This window comes from Sceloporus occidentalis, unplaced genomic scaffold, assembly GCF_023333645.1.
Source record: "Sceloporus occidentalis isolate IW3139 unplaced genomic scaffold, rSceOcc1.0.p SCAF_2, whole genome shotgun sequence".
Taxonomy (NCBI): domain Eukaryota; kingdom Metazoa; phylum Chordata; class Lepidosauria; order Squamata; family Phrynosomatidae; genus Sceloporus; species Sceloporus occidentalis.
This window is the reverse complement of record NW_028316982.1, coordinates 38,030,068-38,043,043: the sequence shown is the minus strand read 5'-3', so window position 1 is coordinate 38,043,043 and position 12,976 is coordinate 38,030,068. Positions and strand designations below refer to the sequence as shown.

At 39.6% G+C, this 12,976-nt stretch overlaps 1 protein-coding gene across 2 annotated transcripts in view; it reads right to left on the bottom strand.

Moving 5' to 3' along the window:
* The window catches only part of XRN1 (5'-3' exoribonuclease 1), a 64,802-nt gene that overhangs the window by 6,161 nt on the left and 45,665 nt on the right, over window positions 1-12,976 (bottom strand). For both annotated transcript variants that reach the window (XM_089509114.1, XM_089509115.1), the window contains exons 32-38: window positions 12,201-12,302; window positions 10,885-10,983; window positions 10,689-10,803; window positions 5,593-5,654; window positions 4,324-4,434; window positions 3,547-3,669; window positions 3,264-3,411 (exon numbers count right to left, since the gene is read on the bottom strand). In XM_089509114.1, coding sequence (XP_089365240.1) covers window positions 3,264-3,411; window positions 3,547-3,669; window positions 4,324-4,434; window positions 5,593-5,654; window positions 10,689-10,803; window positions 10,885-10,983; window positions 12,201-12,302 — 760 coding nt within the window. The remainder of the gene's footprint in view (window positions 1-3,263; window positions 3,412-3,546; window positions 3,670-4,323; window positions 4,435-5,592; window positions 5,655-10,688; window positions 10,804-10,884; window positions 10,984-12,200; window positions 12,303-12,976) is intronic.

The window sequence follows — 12,976 nt, the reverse complement described above, 5'->3', positions numbered from 1 at the left end:
CACGTTAGCTGGGGTTCCTTGGATCTGAAGTTCAAAACAAATGGAGGATCAAAGGTTGGGAACCAGAGAATCATAGAGTTGGAAGAGACCACAAGGGACATCCAGTCCAACCCCCTGTCATGCAGGAAATCTCAATCAAAGCATCCCCGAGAGATGGACATCCAGTCTCTGCTTAAAGACCTCCAAGAAAGGAGACTCGAAGGAAGTGTGTTCCACTGTTGGACAGCCCTTACTGTCAGGAAGTTCCTCCTAATGTTGAGGTGAAATCTCTTTTCCTGTAGCTGGCATCCACTGTTCCAGGTCCTGTTCTCTGGAGCAGCAGAAAACAAGCTTGCTCCCTCCTCAATATGACATCCCTTCAAATATTTGAACAGGGCTATCAGATCACCTCTTAACCTTCTCTTCTCCGAGCTAAACATCCCCAGCTCCCTGAGTCGTTCCTCACAGAGCATTATTTCCGGACCCTTCACCATTTTAGTTGCCCTCCTTTGGACACGCTCCAGTTTCTCAACATCCTTTTTGAATTGTGGTGCCCAGAAGTAGACACAGTATTCCAGGTGAGGCTTGACCAAAGCAGAATAGAGTGGCACCATTCCTGCCTTGATCTAGACACTATTCTTCTATTGGTGCAGCCTAAAATTGCAAACTGGCCTTTTTATCTGCTGCATCACACTGTTGACTCATGTTCAACTTGTGGTCTGCTTGGACTCCTAGATTCCTTTCACATGTAGTCTTGTTCAGCCAGGTGTCCCCCATCCTATATCTGTGCATTTCATTTTTCCACCCTAAGTGCAGTACCTTACGTTTCTACATGCTGAATTTAATTTTGTTAACTTTGGCCCAGCTTTCTAGTCTATTCAGGTCATTTTGAATTTTGATCCTGTCCTCTGGAGTATTAGCTATTCCTCCTAATTTGGTGTCATCTGTAAATTTGATAAGTATGCTCCCAATTTTGTCATCCAAGTCACTGATAAAGATGTTGAATAGCACTGGGCCCAGGACAGACACCTGTGAGACCCCACTGGACACTTCTCTCCAGGACAAAAAAGGAAACATTGTTGAGCACCCTTTGGGTTTGGCCGGTCAACCAATTAGAAATCCATGTAACAGTTGCCTTGTCTGGCCTACATTTTACAAGCCTGTTTGCAAGAATGTCATGGGGAACCTTATCAAAGGCCATACTGAAATCAAGATATACTATTTCCACAGCATTCTCTTCATCTACCAAGCTGGTAATTTTATATAAAAAAAAGAGATCAGATTTGTCTGGCATGACTTGTTTCTCTGAATCCCGTGTTGACCTTTTGTGATTATGAAATTGCCTTCTAGATGTTCACAGACTCTCTGTTTAATGATCTGCTCTAGAATCTTTCCTGGTACTGATGTCAGACTAACTGGATGATAATTTTTGGGATCCTCTTTTTTCCCCTTTTTGAAGATGAGGACAACGTTTCCCCTCCTCCAGTCTGCTGGGATTTCTCCTCTTCTCCAGGAGATCTCAAATATTATTGCCAATGGCTCCGATATCACATTTGCCAGTTCTTTTAATACCCTTGGATATAGTTCATCTGGTCCTGGAGATTTATATTCATTTAGATTAACCAGGTATTCCATACTACCTCTTTACATTTTCTGTGCTGAATTTCCCCTATTCTGTCCTCTGCTCCATTATCCTCAGGCTGAGCACCCTTTGCCTTTTCTGAGAAGATTGAAGCAAAGAAGGTGTTGAGTAATTCTGCCTTTTCTCTGTCCCTTGTTAGCATTTTGCCATCTTCTCCTCACAGTGGCCCTACCATTTCCTTCTTCTTCCTTTTGTGGCGGACATACCCAAAAAAGCCCGTTTTATTGTTCTTAACCTCTCTAGCAAGCTTGAGTTCATTCTGTGCTTCAGCTTTTTTTACTTTATCCTTACATGTGCTAGCTATTTGTTTGAATTCCTCTTTGGTGATTTCTCCATTTTCCATTTCTTATACATGTTCCACTTAAAACCTAGTTCAGTTGAAAGTTCCTTAGTCATCCATCCTGGGTTCTTTAAACCTCTCCCATTTTTCTTCCTCATTGGAACTGTTTGAAATTGTGCCTTCAGTAACTCCCTTTTGAGAAACTCCCACCCATCTTGAACTCCCTTCTCTTTTAGTAATCTCGACCATGGGATCACCCCCAGTATTTCTCTAAGTTTACTAAAATCAGCTTTCCTTAAGTCTAGAATATGTGTCTGACTATGCCTGTCTTCTCCTTTCCATTGTATAACAAACTCTAGGAGAATATGATCACTCCTACCTAATGATCCCACCACTTGCACCCCATTAACTACTAGGTCATCCCTGTTGGTTAGGATCAGATACAAAATAGCTGACTCCCTTGTTGCCTCTTCCACTGTTTGGACAATGAAACTGTCTTCAAGGCAAGTGAGGAATTTGCTAGACCTTGAGGATTTGGCTGAGTTTGAATTCCAGCAAATATCAAGATAGCTGAAGTCACCCATCACTACTATATCTCTCCTATGTGAGTGTGTGGTCATCTGTTCTAGAAAGGCATCATCCAATTCCTCTGCCTGACTTGGGTGTCTGTAATAGACTCCCCTTCAATTTTTATCCAGATGCTCTCCACCTGGCTTCCAGTTTTGATGTCCTGGATCTCTTCACTGGTGTAAATATTCCTGACATATAATGCTATTCCTCCTCCTTTACTGTTTGACCTATTTCTCTTAAAAAGGTTATACCCCTCTATTTCTACATTCCGATCATGAGACTCATCCCACCAGGTTTCAGTTATGCCTATTATATCATATTTGCTTTGTGCTAGGAGTTCAAGTTCATCCTGCTTATTTCCCATGCTCTGTGCATTAGTGTAGAGACACCTAAGATCACATGTCCCCTTTGCTTGCTGCTTGTACATGGTTTTTTTTTTTTTTTTTTTTGCCTCTCACTGTTGGGTCCTTTCACTGTTTGCCTTGTTCCCTCTATGACAGTTTGACTATTTTCTCCAGCCCTTTTGCCTTCCAGAGTACTGCCTCCCTCCCCCACATAACTCAGTTTAAAGTCCTCCTGGATAGAGTCTTGAGACTGTTGGCAAAAACGTTTCTGCCAACTGAAACGTCTTTGCCGAGATCTCAAGAATCTGATCAGGAGGGCTTTACACTGAGTTATGTGGGGAAGGAGACAATACACTGCATTACATAATCAAGTTACACAAATTTTAAGTATATGCACCAAATCATTCCAATAATGTATTTAATTACAGAAAAAATATTCTGGACATACCCATCTTTTTTGTATGTCTATGTTGTGAGGCAGGTCCATAAGAATCTTGCCTACCCGTAGAAGTAGAAACCTCATTAATTGCTGTCTTTCCTTCAGCAGTGTCAGAAGCATCTATCTTCAAAATTTCTTTGAGCATCTGTGTCCCCTTCTTCAAAAGAAAGTGAAAGGAAAGTATGTATCTTATCATACTAATCTGTCTATACATGGTGTTCATCTTAACTTCAAAACCAAAACCAAGGATATTAATTCTACTATTATAGGTAATACAGCATAATATACAAACCATAGCAAAAGATTGTGGAGACAAGTGCTCTTCATTTGTTGGCTCCTTGGAATAAGATGACTGTACTTCCTTTTCTTGGAAAAGTTTCAAAGATGCTAAGATGCCTTCAAGTTCAGATCCATTCTAAGGAATACATATTGACATATACTAATAAAAAGTACAAAATCTGGAAATATTAGACAAGTTCAAATTTTACTGAAATCAACAAAATTTTAACCAGGGGCTTTTGTCCAAGTGAATTCTTTAACATATTTACTTTCCTGGAAAAACACTGAATATGATCCACATGCATTCTACTGTACCTGTACATATCCTAGCCAGCACAGCTTTTTGCCTTCACTGCAGTATCTAATATAACTCACTCTATTTACAACCGTGTAGTGTGTGTGTATGATATTCAGTGATACAGGATCTAATATCTTTTTGGCAATCTATGGGCTTACAGTTTAGAAAAGTAGAGAGAGATCCATAACCACATTTAGAAGTTACTGGAATATCCTGCCATCAAGGATTAAAATTTTCAAGGGTTAAAATATTCTCCTGCCTCTCAGCTCCTCTTCAGAGGTCATCTCCCTCAAGCTGCAATTTTAACATATGGATCATGTTAAACTTATAAGCAAATTGCAAAATTCAGAGTCTGGAGCAATCCCATATAGGACCTCCATGAAGAAAATAAAGTAGTTAAAGTGATTAAAACATAACCATTCTACGGTGCTGATTTTATTATTTTCAAAATATATTCAAGGACTTGCTCATATTTGGTTAGCTATCACCTACCTTCTCAGTTATACTGGGACCATCAACTTCTGACCTTTGTTCTGCTGAGATATTTGGAGCCTCATTCCTCTTCAAAAGCTTCACATTATACTGGGTAGCACCTGAAAAATTCTAAAATAGACTAGAATGTTAGATTAAATGCAAATCAGTAAAAAACAAAAAAAAAACAAAAAAAACAATCATTTAAAAATGATTCTTTCATGTTGGGGGAGGGGTATGAGAAGGTAGTTTTAATGCTATGACTACAAACAGTATTTTTTAAAGCCAGGTGTTAATGGAGAACCAGTTTTAAAAACAATCTTCTCTTTGTTGCTGCATGCCTTCAGGTCATTTCCAACTTATGGTGATCCTAAGGCAAGTTGTTCAGAGAGGTTTTTGCTTTTACCTTCCTCTGAGGCTGAGAGAGTGTGACTTGCCTAAGGTCATCCAGTGGGTTTCCATGGCTGAGCAGGGATTCAAACTCTGGTCTCCAGAATCATAGTGCAGTGCCCAAGTAACTATACGATGCTGGCTCATCTTTACTACCCAGTCCCATAGAATCATACTCCAAACAGCTACAGAGGTCATCTCCCTAAGCTGCAATTTTAACATATGGATCTGTATATCCATTACATAAATATTCACCCTGTCTTTCTAGCTAGGATCTTCAAAGCCAACAGCCAACTTAAACCATATTACAAATCCAAGAATGCATTTAAAAACAGCTAAATGGTTTATGTCCAAGTTCTATTCTTGTCATTTTGTTTTCTCTGTACAGTTTCTCACTGTATGCTATATTATCAAATTGCTTTCAAAGATGTAAAATACTATGTGGCAAGAATTCAAAGATACAGTATAGCCATGTTAGTCTGTAGAATCTTGTAGCACCTTTGTGACTAACTGAAGTAAAGAGGTTGGCAGCATAAGCTTTCATAGACTCGGGCTGCCAACTTCCTTATTTCAGTTAATCTCAAAGGTACTACAAGATCTCTCAACATATGTGGCATGAAATGAGAGGAGGGAAACTGATCCTTAAGAAATTCACATACAGTACTACTTTATATTTGTATGGACCTTGTTTCAAGATTTCATGAGAACTGGCAGTAGGACTATGGATCCTTTAAACAATGGCTCTGAAAAACAAACTGGCTACCAAAATTATATATAAAATAGGCTTTGAATAAATAAATTCTTCCATTCACAAAAGAGTAACTAAAAGTGACCCAAGAAACAAATTAACAGAGCTACATTTATCAGAATTTGCAAGCAGACTTGAATGATTATAGTTACCAGTTTATTTGATACTTTATGTGTTTCACCTTCATTTCTTGCATCTTTACAATCTTCTTTGGCTAAAAATACAATGTTAATTATATCAATCAAACACTCATTTTACCAAACAACATTTTAGAAAGAGTGCAACCAATCCTATACATGTGCACTTGACTAAGTCTCCCTGAATTCAGCGAACAACAGAACTGCAACAGAGACAATTTTCTTCACACCAATATCTTTCTTGCTATCTATATTAGCACTGTCTGATCAAAAGGGATGGAATCTCCTTGTTTACTCACACTATCTGATTAACAGGGGAGGAATCTAGGTGCAAAGGTATAGAAGAGTTCTCCAGCTCCAAGATGCAACTCTTCAGCAAAAGAGTCATCAGAATATAAATACCACAATAAAAATGTAAAGTAGATTGAACTCAAAATAGTCAATCTTACAGCATGACCAAAAATGAAATATGGTGGGCCTTTCTTAAGAGGTAATTACAAATATTTGGGCCATATTATTATTATTTATTTCTATCTGACTTATTTCCCCAAAATTAGGACTCAAAGTGGCTCAAAATTAAAAGAATACAAATATACAAAATGAAACAATTAAAGCAGAATTAAACTATTTACAGTATTAACAGCATTAAAACAAATTAAAAGAATAAAATGCCATTAAAATGATAAAATGTTTTTGGGCAATAGTGTCCTATGTATGAGCAAAAGAGAGAAGCACTGGCAGTTCCACCAATTTATACTAAATATCACTTGGGATAGCAGTGGAATATACCTCCAAAAATTGAGAGATTGGACTTATTCATTTAGGGATGGCAGTTGGATTAGTCCACTATGATTGGGTTATTCCTGCATACCAACTGAATCTGCAGAATCCCAAGTTCTTTTTCAGTTATCACTGCTGAGCTCCTTCCCCACTCAGTTTGATTATCCAGCCCTACCCAACCTACCATCTAACTGCTGATTTGTATTCTGTAAGGGCAGGTGAAAGTCCAACCTCTCATTCATGGGATAGCACAGAGGAACAATCCACTATGATTGGTATTTACCCAGTCCCTCTTCTTATGAGTGGGGCATTCAGCTAGCCACCACTGACTGCAACGCAATCCTGCCAAAAGTTGCCTTTGCTGATCTGTATTTATCTATGAGTCTGTAGTATCTCATGAAGGTCAATGGCTCTTTCCAGCCTGCTGCATCAAAAATGTCCTACAGTGAAGTGGACACTGCATAAGCCACACTAGTAGCCATTGATCTTGTTGAATGCCCTGGTCTTAGCTTCTTCTCCCACTCATAACAAAGGAAAATACAAGCCCTCAACCACCTACCCAGTCCTTCTTTTGAAGCCTTCTGGCCTAATGTTCTTGGATTGCAAGACACAAACAATGATTCCATTCTTCTGAAATGCTTGGTTCTGTTTAAATAAATCTTATTATCTCTTCGTACATCTGATGTATGCCACCATTGTTTCTCTAGATGGTCTTACAACCAATGTTGAAGCTTCATGTGCTTTAAGTACTACATTATCTGCTTCGCGGCTATGCACCTCCTTCAATATCGTGTCCCCCTCTCATAGGACTATCACTCTGGAAACCAGAACTGCTATAGGTGCATCCACTAGGGAACTTAAAGGGATTCTTTGCCTCTCTTCTCAAAGAAATATAGTCTATCTGAATATGCTACCAAATGTCTGGTATTTAAAGGAATGCTCCATTCAGACTGAATCAATTCCTTAAATAACTCTATTGCATCTCTGCACCTTGAACTACCTTTCTCCAAATTATTTAGCCCCCCTTGACTTGTTTATCATCTTCCCTCCTAGTTTGTGACCTCACTCTATTATCGTCCAAACCTAGAGTTCTCAATAACCGCTTCACTAAACTCTTAAACAGCCTATTCCAATTCCTTTTCATTTTCCTGTTCTGAAAAGCCTGCAACAATGTCCTGTTCTGTATCATATACCATCTCCTCTTCCCATAACTCTTGGTCCATGTCCATATCAGAACTTTTTGAATGTTTTGTTTTCTTAAGATACTTTCTTGGTTTATATTCTTTGTCTACATATATTTTCCTCTTCCTGTTTCCTGGCTTTTCTCTTTCCACCTGTTCATAGCTCTTTTTCTATCATCATTTTCATTCTCCTTGATATTCTGTGTATTTTAATGTATTTCATTATATTCAGCCAAATCTGCTTATTTGAATCAATTGGATTGTAATTCATTTCATTTGGTCTTTGCATTTTATTATTATGCTGTATTGTTTTCTTGGTTTAAATTAATTGGTTGGCTATTTTCAAGTTAATTGCATTATTCATATTTAATTAATCAGATAGCATTTCTCTTATCATTTTAGGTAAATCAGTTGTATTACAGTTATTCATTTCCTGTGCCTTACAAATTCATTGCTGACTGACATGACCTTACAGTTTGTTCAGACCTGTGTACTGCTCTCCTCCTTGGCTCTCCACTTTTTGCATGCCTCTGGCTTTGCTGGCCTGCAGAAGCTATGTTAGGCACATCTTTAAAAAGTAGCCTGTGAAGTTTTGCATTTCACTCTACCACAACAGTTTTCTCCGATTTGGTACTTTTGACTCAGTTTTAGTTTGTTTTTCTTCTTATTGTTTTTATTCAACACATGCTCTGTTATTCACCACATGCTCTGTATCATAGAATCATAGAGGTGTAAGAGACCACACGCCAGTTTCTCCACATCCTTTTTGAATTGTGGTGCCCAGAATTTTTTTTGTAGACATACACAAAAAAGCCCTTTTTATTGTTCTTAACCCCTCTAGCAAACCTGAGTTCATTCTGCACTGTAGCTTTTCTGACTTTACCTCTACGCGTGCTTGCTATTTGTTTGAATTGCTCTTTGGTGATTTCTGCATTTTTCCATTTCTTATACATGTTCTGTTTAAAACTTAGCTCAATTGAAAGTTTTTTAGTCATCCATCCTGATTTCTTGAGACACCTCCCATTTTTCCCATTAGCCTTGGCTTTTGTCTTTTTTCCTGTCTCCAAAGTGGCTCTCTGGTATGTTAACATGTTGAAATCCTCCATTTCATTCTCACTTGATGTTATATTTTCCTTAATTCCTGTTTTTTCCTCCTCAACAATATGTGGGTTGGCAGCGATCTGGAGGATTTCTTTTTTAATTCTCTCCCCGTCCCCTGACCAGCTGTCCTGCCATCAAGGGGCTATGCCAGTGGTGGTGAACATATGGCACATGTGCCGGGGAGGTTATGCCGAGCTCTCTCTATAGGCATGCATGCCATTGCCTCAGGAAGAGCAGCAGAGGCAGGGGTAAGAGGAGGAGGAGGAAGGAAGGAAGGAAGAGCAAGAGGGAGGAGGAATAGCAGCAAAGGCAACACAGGTAAGAGGAGGAGGAGGAAGAAAGAAAGAGCAGGAGGGAGGAGGGAGGAAGGAAGGAAGGAAGGAAGGAAGGAAGGAAGGAAGGGCAAGAGGGCGGAAGAAGAATAGCGGCAGCACAGGTAAGAGGAGGAGGCAGAGGAAGGAAGAGGAGGAGAGAGAACTGCAATAGCAGTAGCACGAGGAAGAGGAAGCAGAGGGAGAATGAAGAGCAATAGCGGTAGCATGGGTAAGAGGAGGAGGAGGAGGAGGAGGAGGAGGAGGAGGAGGAAGAGTGGCGGTGGCATTTTGAACAGGGCTGAGAAGCATAGATCAATATCTATATGGGTGTTTTTAATTCAGGGTGGCAAGACTTGGTCCTCCTCCTTTTCAGGATATGTCCTCCATTTCAACCTCCTGTCCAGGAGGGATTCCAAAAGGTCCTCCACTTTGAGCAGGGCTGAGAAGGATGGATTTAATATGAGTGGCTTTTTGTTTTGTTTTTAGCTTTGGTTTGGTCAAGTCCTCCATTTTTTTCTTGAGTGTTTTTCCACCTGGAAGTCCCACCTCCCCCACCCTCGGAACTGGGTGACATCTGGTGTGGGAATGCCACTGAGTTTGGGCACTCAGTTTCTAAAAGGTTCGCCATCACTGGGGATATGCCTTTACACTTACTGTATATTCATATATAAGTCTAGAAATTTTAGTCAAAAAATTGACTCCCCCAAAAATTGAGTTGGCTCATCCATGGGTTGACTCAGAGAAAGAATAAGAGTAAGCAGTGTATTCTAACTCTTTAAAAAAAAAAAAAAGGGGGGGGGGAGAGGAACCATCCTCTGGTGAAAAGCAAGAGTGTAATCTGTTTTGGAAGCACTAACTGTCCACTAACTGTCTCATCCATTCAGCCTTTAGGGTAGGCACAAACAGTAATGCTTCTGGTATTCTGTAAGTTCTTCAGCATTGTTTTCCTTTGATTCATTCTTCAGATCCTTCGTTACATGCCCCTAAGTTTTACCCTCAACTTATCTATGAGTCATATCAAAATGCACAATTGAGGCCCCAAAACCTGCCCTTGACTTATAAATGAGATTGACCTACAGTTGAGTATATATGGTACTTCCTGCATCTTTCACTTCCCCTTCTGTGATTGTTTCAGCTTCTCTATTTTTATTCTTCATACTGTACTATTATTCTGAAAGTCGGGACAGATGGCCTATTAAAGATGCTTTCCAGGCATCTTGGGAGCACAGCGTTTACACACCACACGCTCCAATGATGCCCAGAAGCATCTGGCGGAGCGGCATTTACATGCTGCACACCACTGGAGTGTCTTGAAGCTACCCTGGGGCTCTGGCAGGGCTGTGAAAGCCATCTCTTTCCCAGCCCAAATAGGAACAAATACTTGGGCTGAGTTCAAGGTGGGTTGGGACTGCCGTGTGTGTTTGCAGCGGCCCAATGTGTCTTTGGCAGGAGCAGCTTCAAGCCGCTCCTTCTTGCCAGTCTGTTCCGGCCCTAAGTTTGACTGAGAAGGGCATAAGTTTCCAGTTAGTCCAGTGGGATAGTAAAAACTGAGAGCAGAAGGAGCTCAGTGGTCACAACTGAAAGAGAACTTAAGCTTCTGGAGATTCAGTTGCTATGTGGGAATAACTCAATCGTAGTGGACTGTTCCTTCCTGCCCTCCCACAAATAAATGATTTCCAACTAGAAGCTCCATGTTATTAAGGAAAAATTAAAATATTTGAATAAACATACTTACATTTTTTAAACAATTCTTGTTTTCTCTGATGTCCTTTGAAACTACTCTCATTAAAGCCTGGTTTGCAAAACTGGCCACTGGCACTTAGCTTTATAGAGTGAGGTAAAATTCCACCCTAGAAAAAGAGATTTTTCAGTACAAGATCTTGCATACCATGAAACTCCCACTTCACATCCACCCCAAGATAGAAACCAACCTTCTCATGCCTATTTTGTTGAGTAGAGTGAGACTTTCCAGAGCTCTGTAAAGTTTGCCAAATGCTGCAAAATTCATCATCTTGTTTGTTCTGAGGTTGCTGGAAAATAAAAATAAAACAGACTCATATAAACAAGATCTGCTCTGTATTAATTTTAACAATTGAGAGAAAAAATGAGATTTTGTAGTTTTCTGTAATAACGGGCTATTTTCAGAAAAGGACCAGCTATGACCTACCTCAATAACTGACAAACAAAAGGCAGTTAGTTGCCCACTGTTTCGCATTGGCCCTTTTTTGAAGCTTACTAGTGAAAATGACTTTTCATTTTTTAAATTAAATTTCATAAAATTTAAGGCAGTGATCTCTGAAAGAGCTGCCCAGGCAGGGTACATTTTGTGTGTGTATGAAAGAGGCAAATCCCTTCTCCGTGGGATTTAAAAAACTTCCTTCCTCATCCTCCTTTCCCTGGATCTCTGACCCAGACAGCACCCACTTCCCTTCCTCCTCTTCTTTTCCCTGGATCTCTGCCCCATGGAACACCCCTCTTCCCTTCCCTTCTCCATGGGATTTTAAAAGCTTCTCACCTTTTCCTCTTCCTGGATCTCTGCCCCACATAACACCCACTTTTCCCCACTTCCCTTCTCTTCTCAATGGGTTGTTAAATCCTTTATGAAGTCAAAGGCATTCATGGTCAGCATCCATATTTTTTTGTGGGTTTTTCGGGCAATGTGGCCATGTTCTAGAAGAGTTTCTTCCTGACGTTTCGCCAGCATCTGTGGCTGGCATCTTATAAAAGATGCCAGCCACAGATGCTTGCAAAACGTCAGGAAGAAATTCTTCTAGAACATGGCCACATAGTTTTTTTGTAGGTTTTTTGGGCTATGTTAAATCCTTGTCCTTTAGCACCAGGGAAGTGGTGTTAGGTGGTCAGGAGGGGTCCAGAGACAGAGAAGGAGGGAGGGAAGTGGTGTTTTCCTTTTATTTTCTCCTTTACATCCTTTGTTACTGCCCCTAAGTTCTACCCTCAACTTATCCATGGGTCATCATATCAAAATCCATGATTTTGGCCCTAAAACCTTCTACATGAGGTCAATTTATACACAAGTATATATGGTATGTGATTTTCTGTTTTGCACATTCTCTTTAAGACACTGAAAGGTAGGGTAAAATATATCAGTAACAATAAATAAAATCTAATAAGCACACCAATTAATTTTTCACTTCTGCAGGGAAGCCCTATGCTCTTTCTCATCCAAACACAATACATATCTATTAGCATACACTAATAATTTTTTTTAAAAAAAAATCCAACTTACTTTATGTTTTTGATTGCCAACTGTATATGTTTCTTTCTGGAGGGACCCAGAATTGCCCTGGTTTTCAACCTTGAGACTGTTATGCTGCCTTCCATTCAGTTGCTAGATCACAGAATAATAACAATCATCATCATCATCACCATCATCATCTGGACAATCTATTCAACTCGCTTCTTCCTCCTTACTTGGCTAAGATCCTTTTTGGCCAATAGAATAATATGTCAAATAAACATGGCCATTTTGTATTTACAGTTCATTGGATCAAATTAAATTAAATTACTAAGAAAAACGTCTATTGGTAATATACTACACACAGGCCTATATGTATAACTTGCTCATTTTCATCAGCAGTAACTACACTGGGACATTTTCTTATGTTTTTCCTCCTTCGATAATATTATGGGATACAATACATGCCAAACATATACCCTACCCTCAAAGCACATCTTTAAGTTCTTGAAAATTCCAGCTCTAATGCAAATCCACTCAAATATGATCTTGATTAATATAAAGTCTTGTCTAAACTTTACCATCAAAAAAAGTTCAGTTAGCATCCATGGGGATCTATGGCCTGTTACAGACTGCCAAAATAAAGCTGCTTCGGGTCTCTTTGGAGGTATGCTATTTAAATAATGCATGCACCCTAAGAATCCGGAAGCTGCACCAAAGCTGCACTCCAGTGCTTAGGAATGGAGTGTGGCTTTGGCGCAACCTCTGGACTCTTAGGACCCATGCATCATTTAAATAGCATACCTCCAAAGAGACCCGAAGCAGCT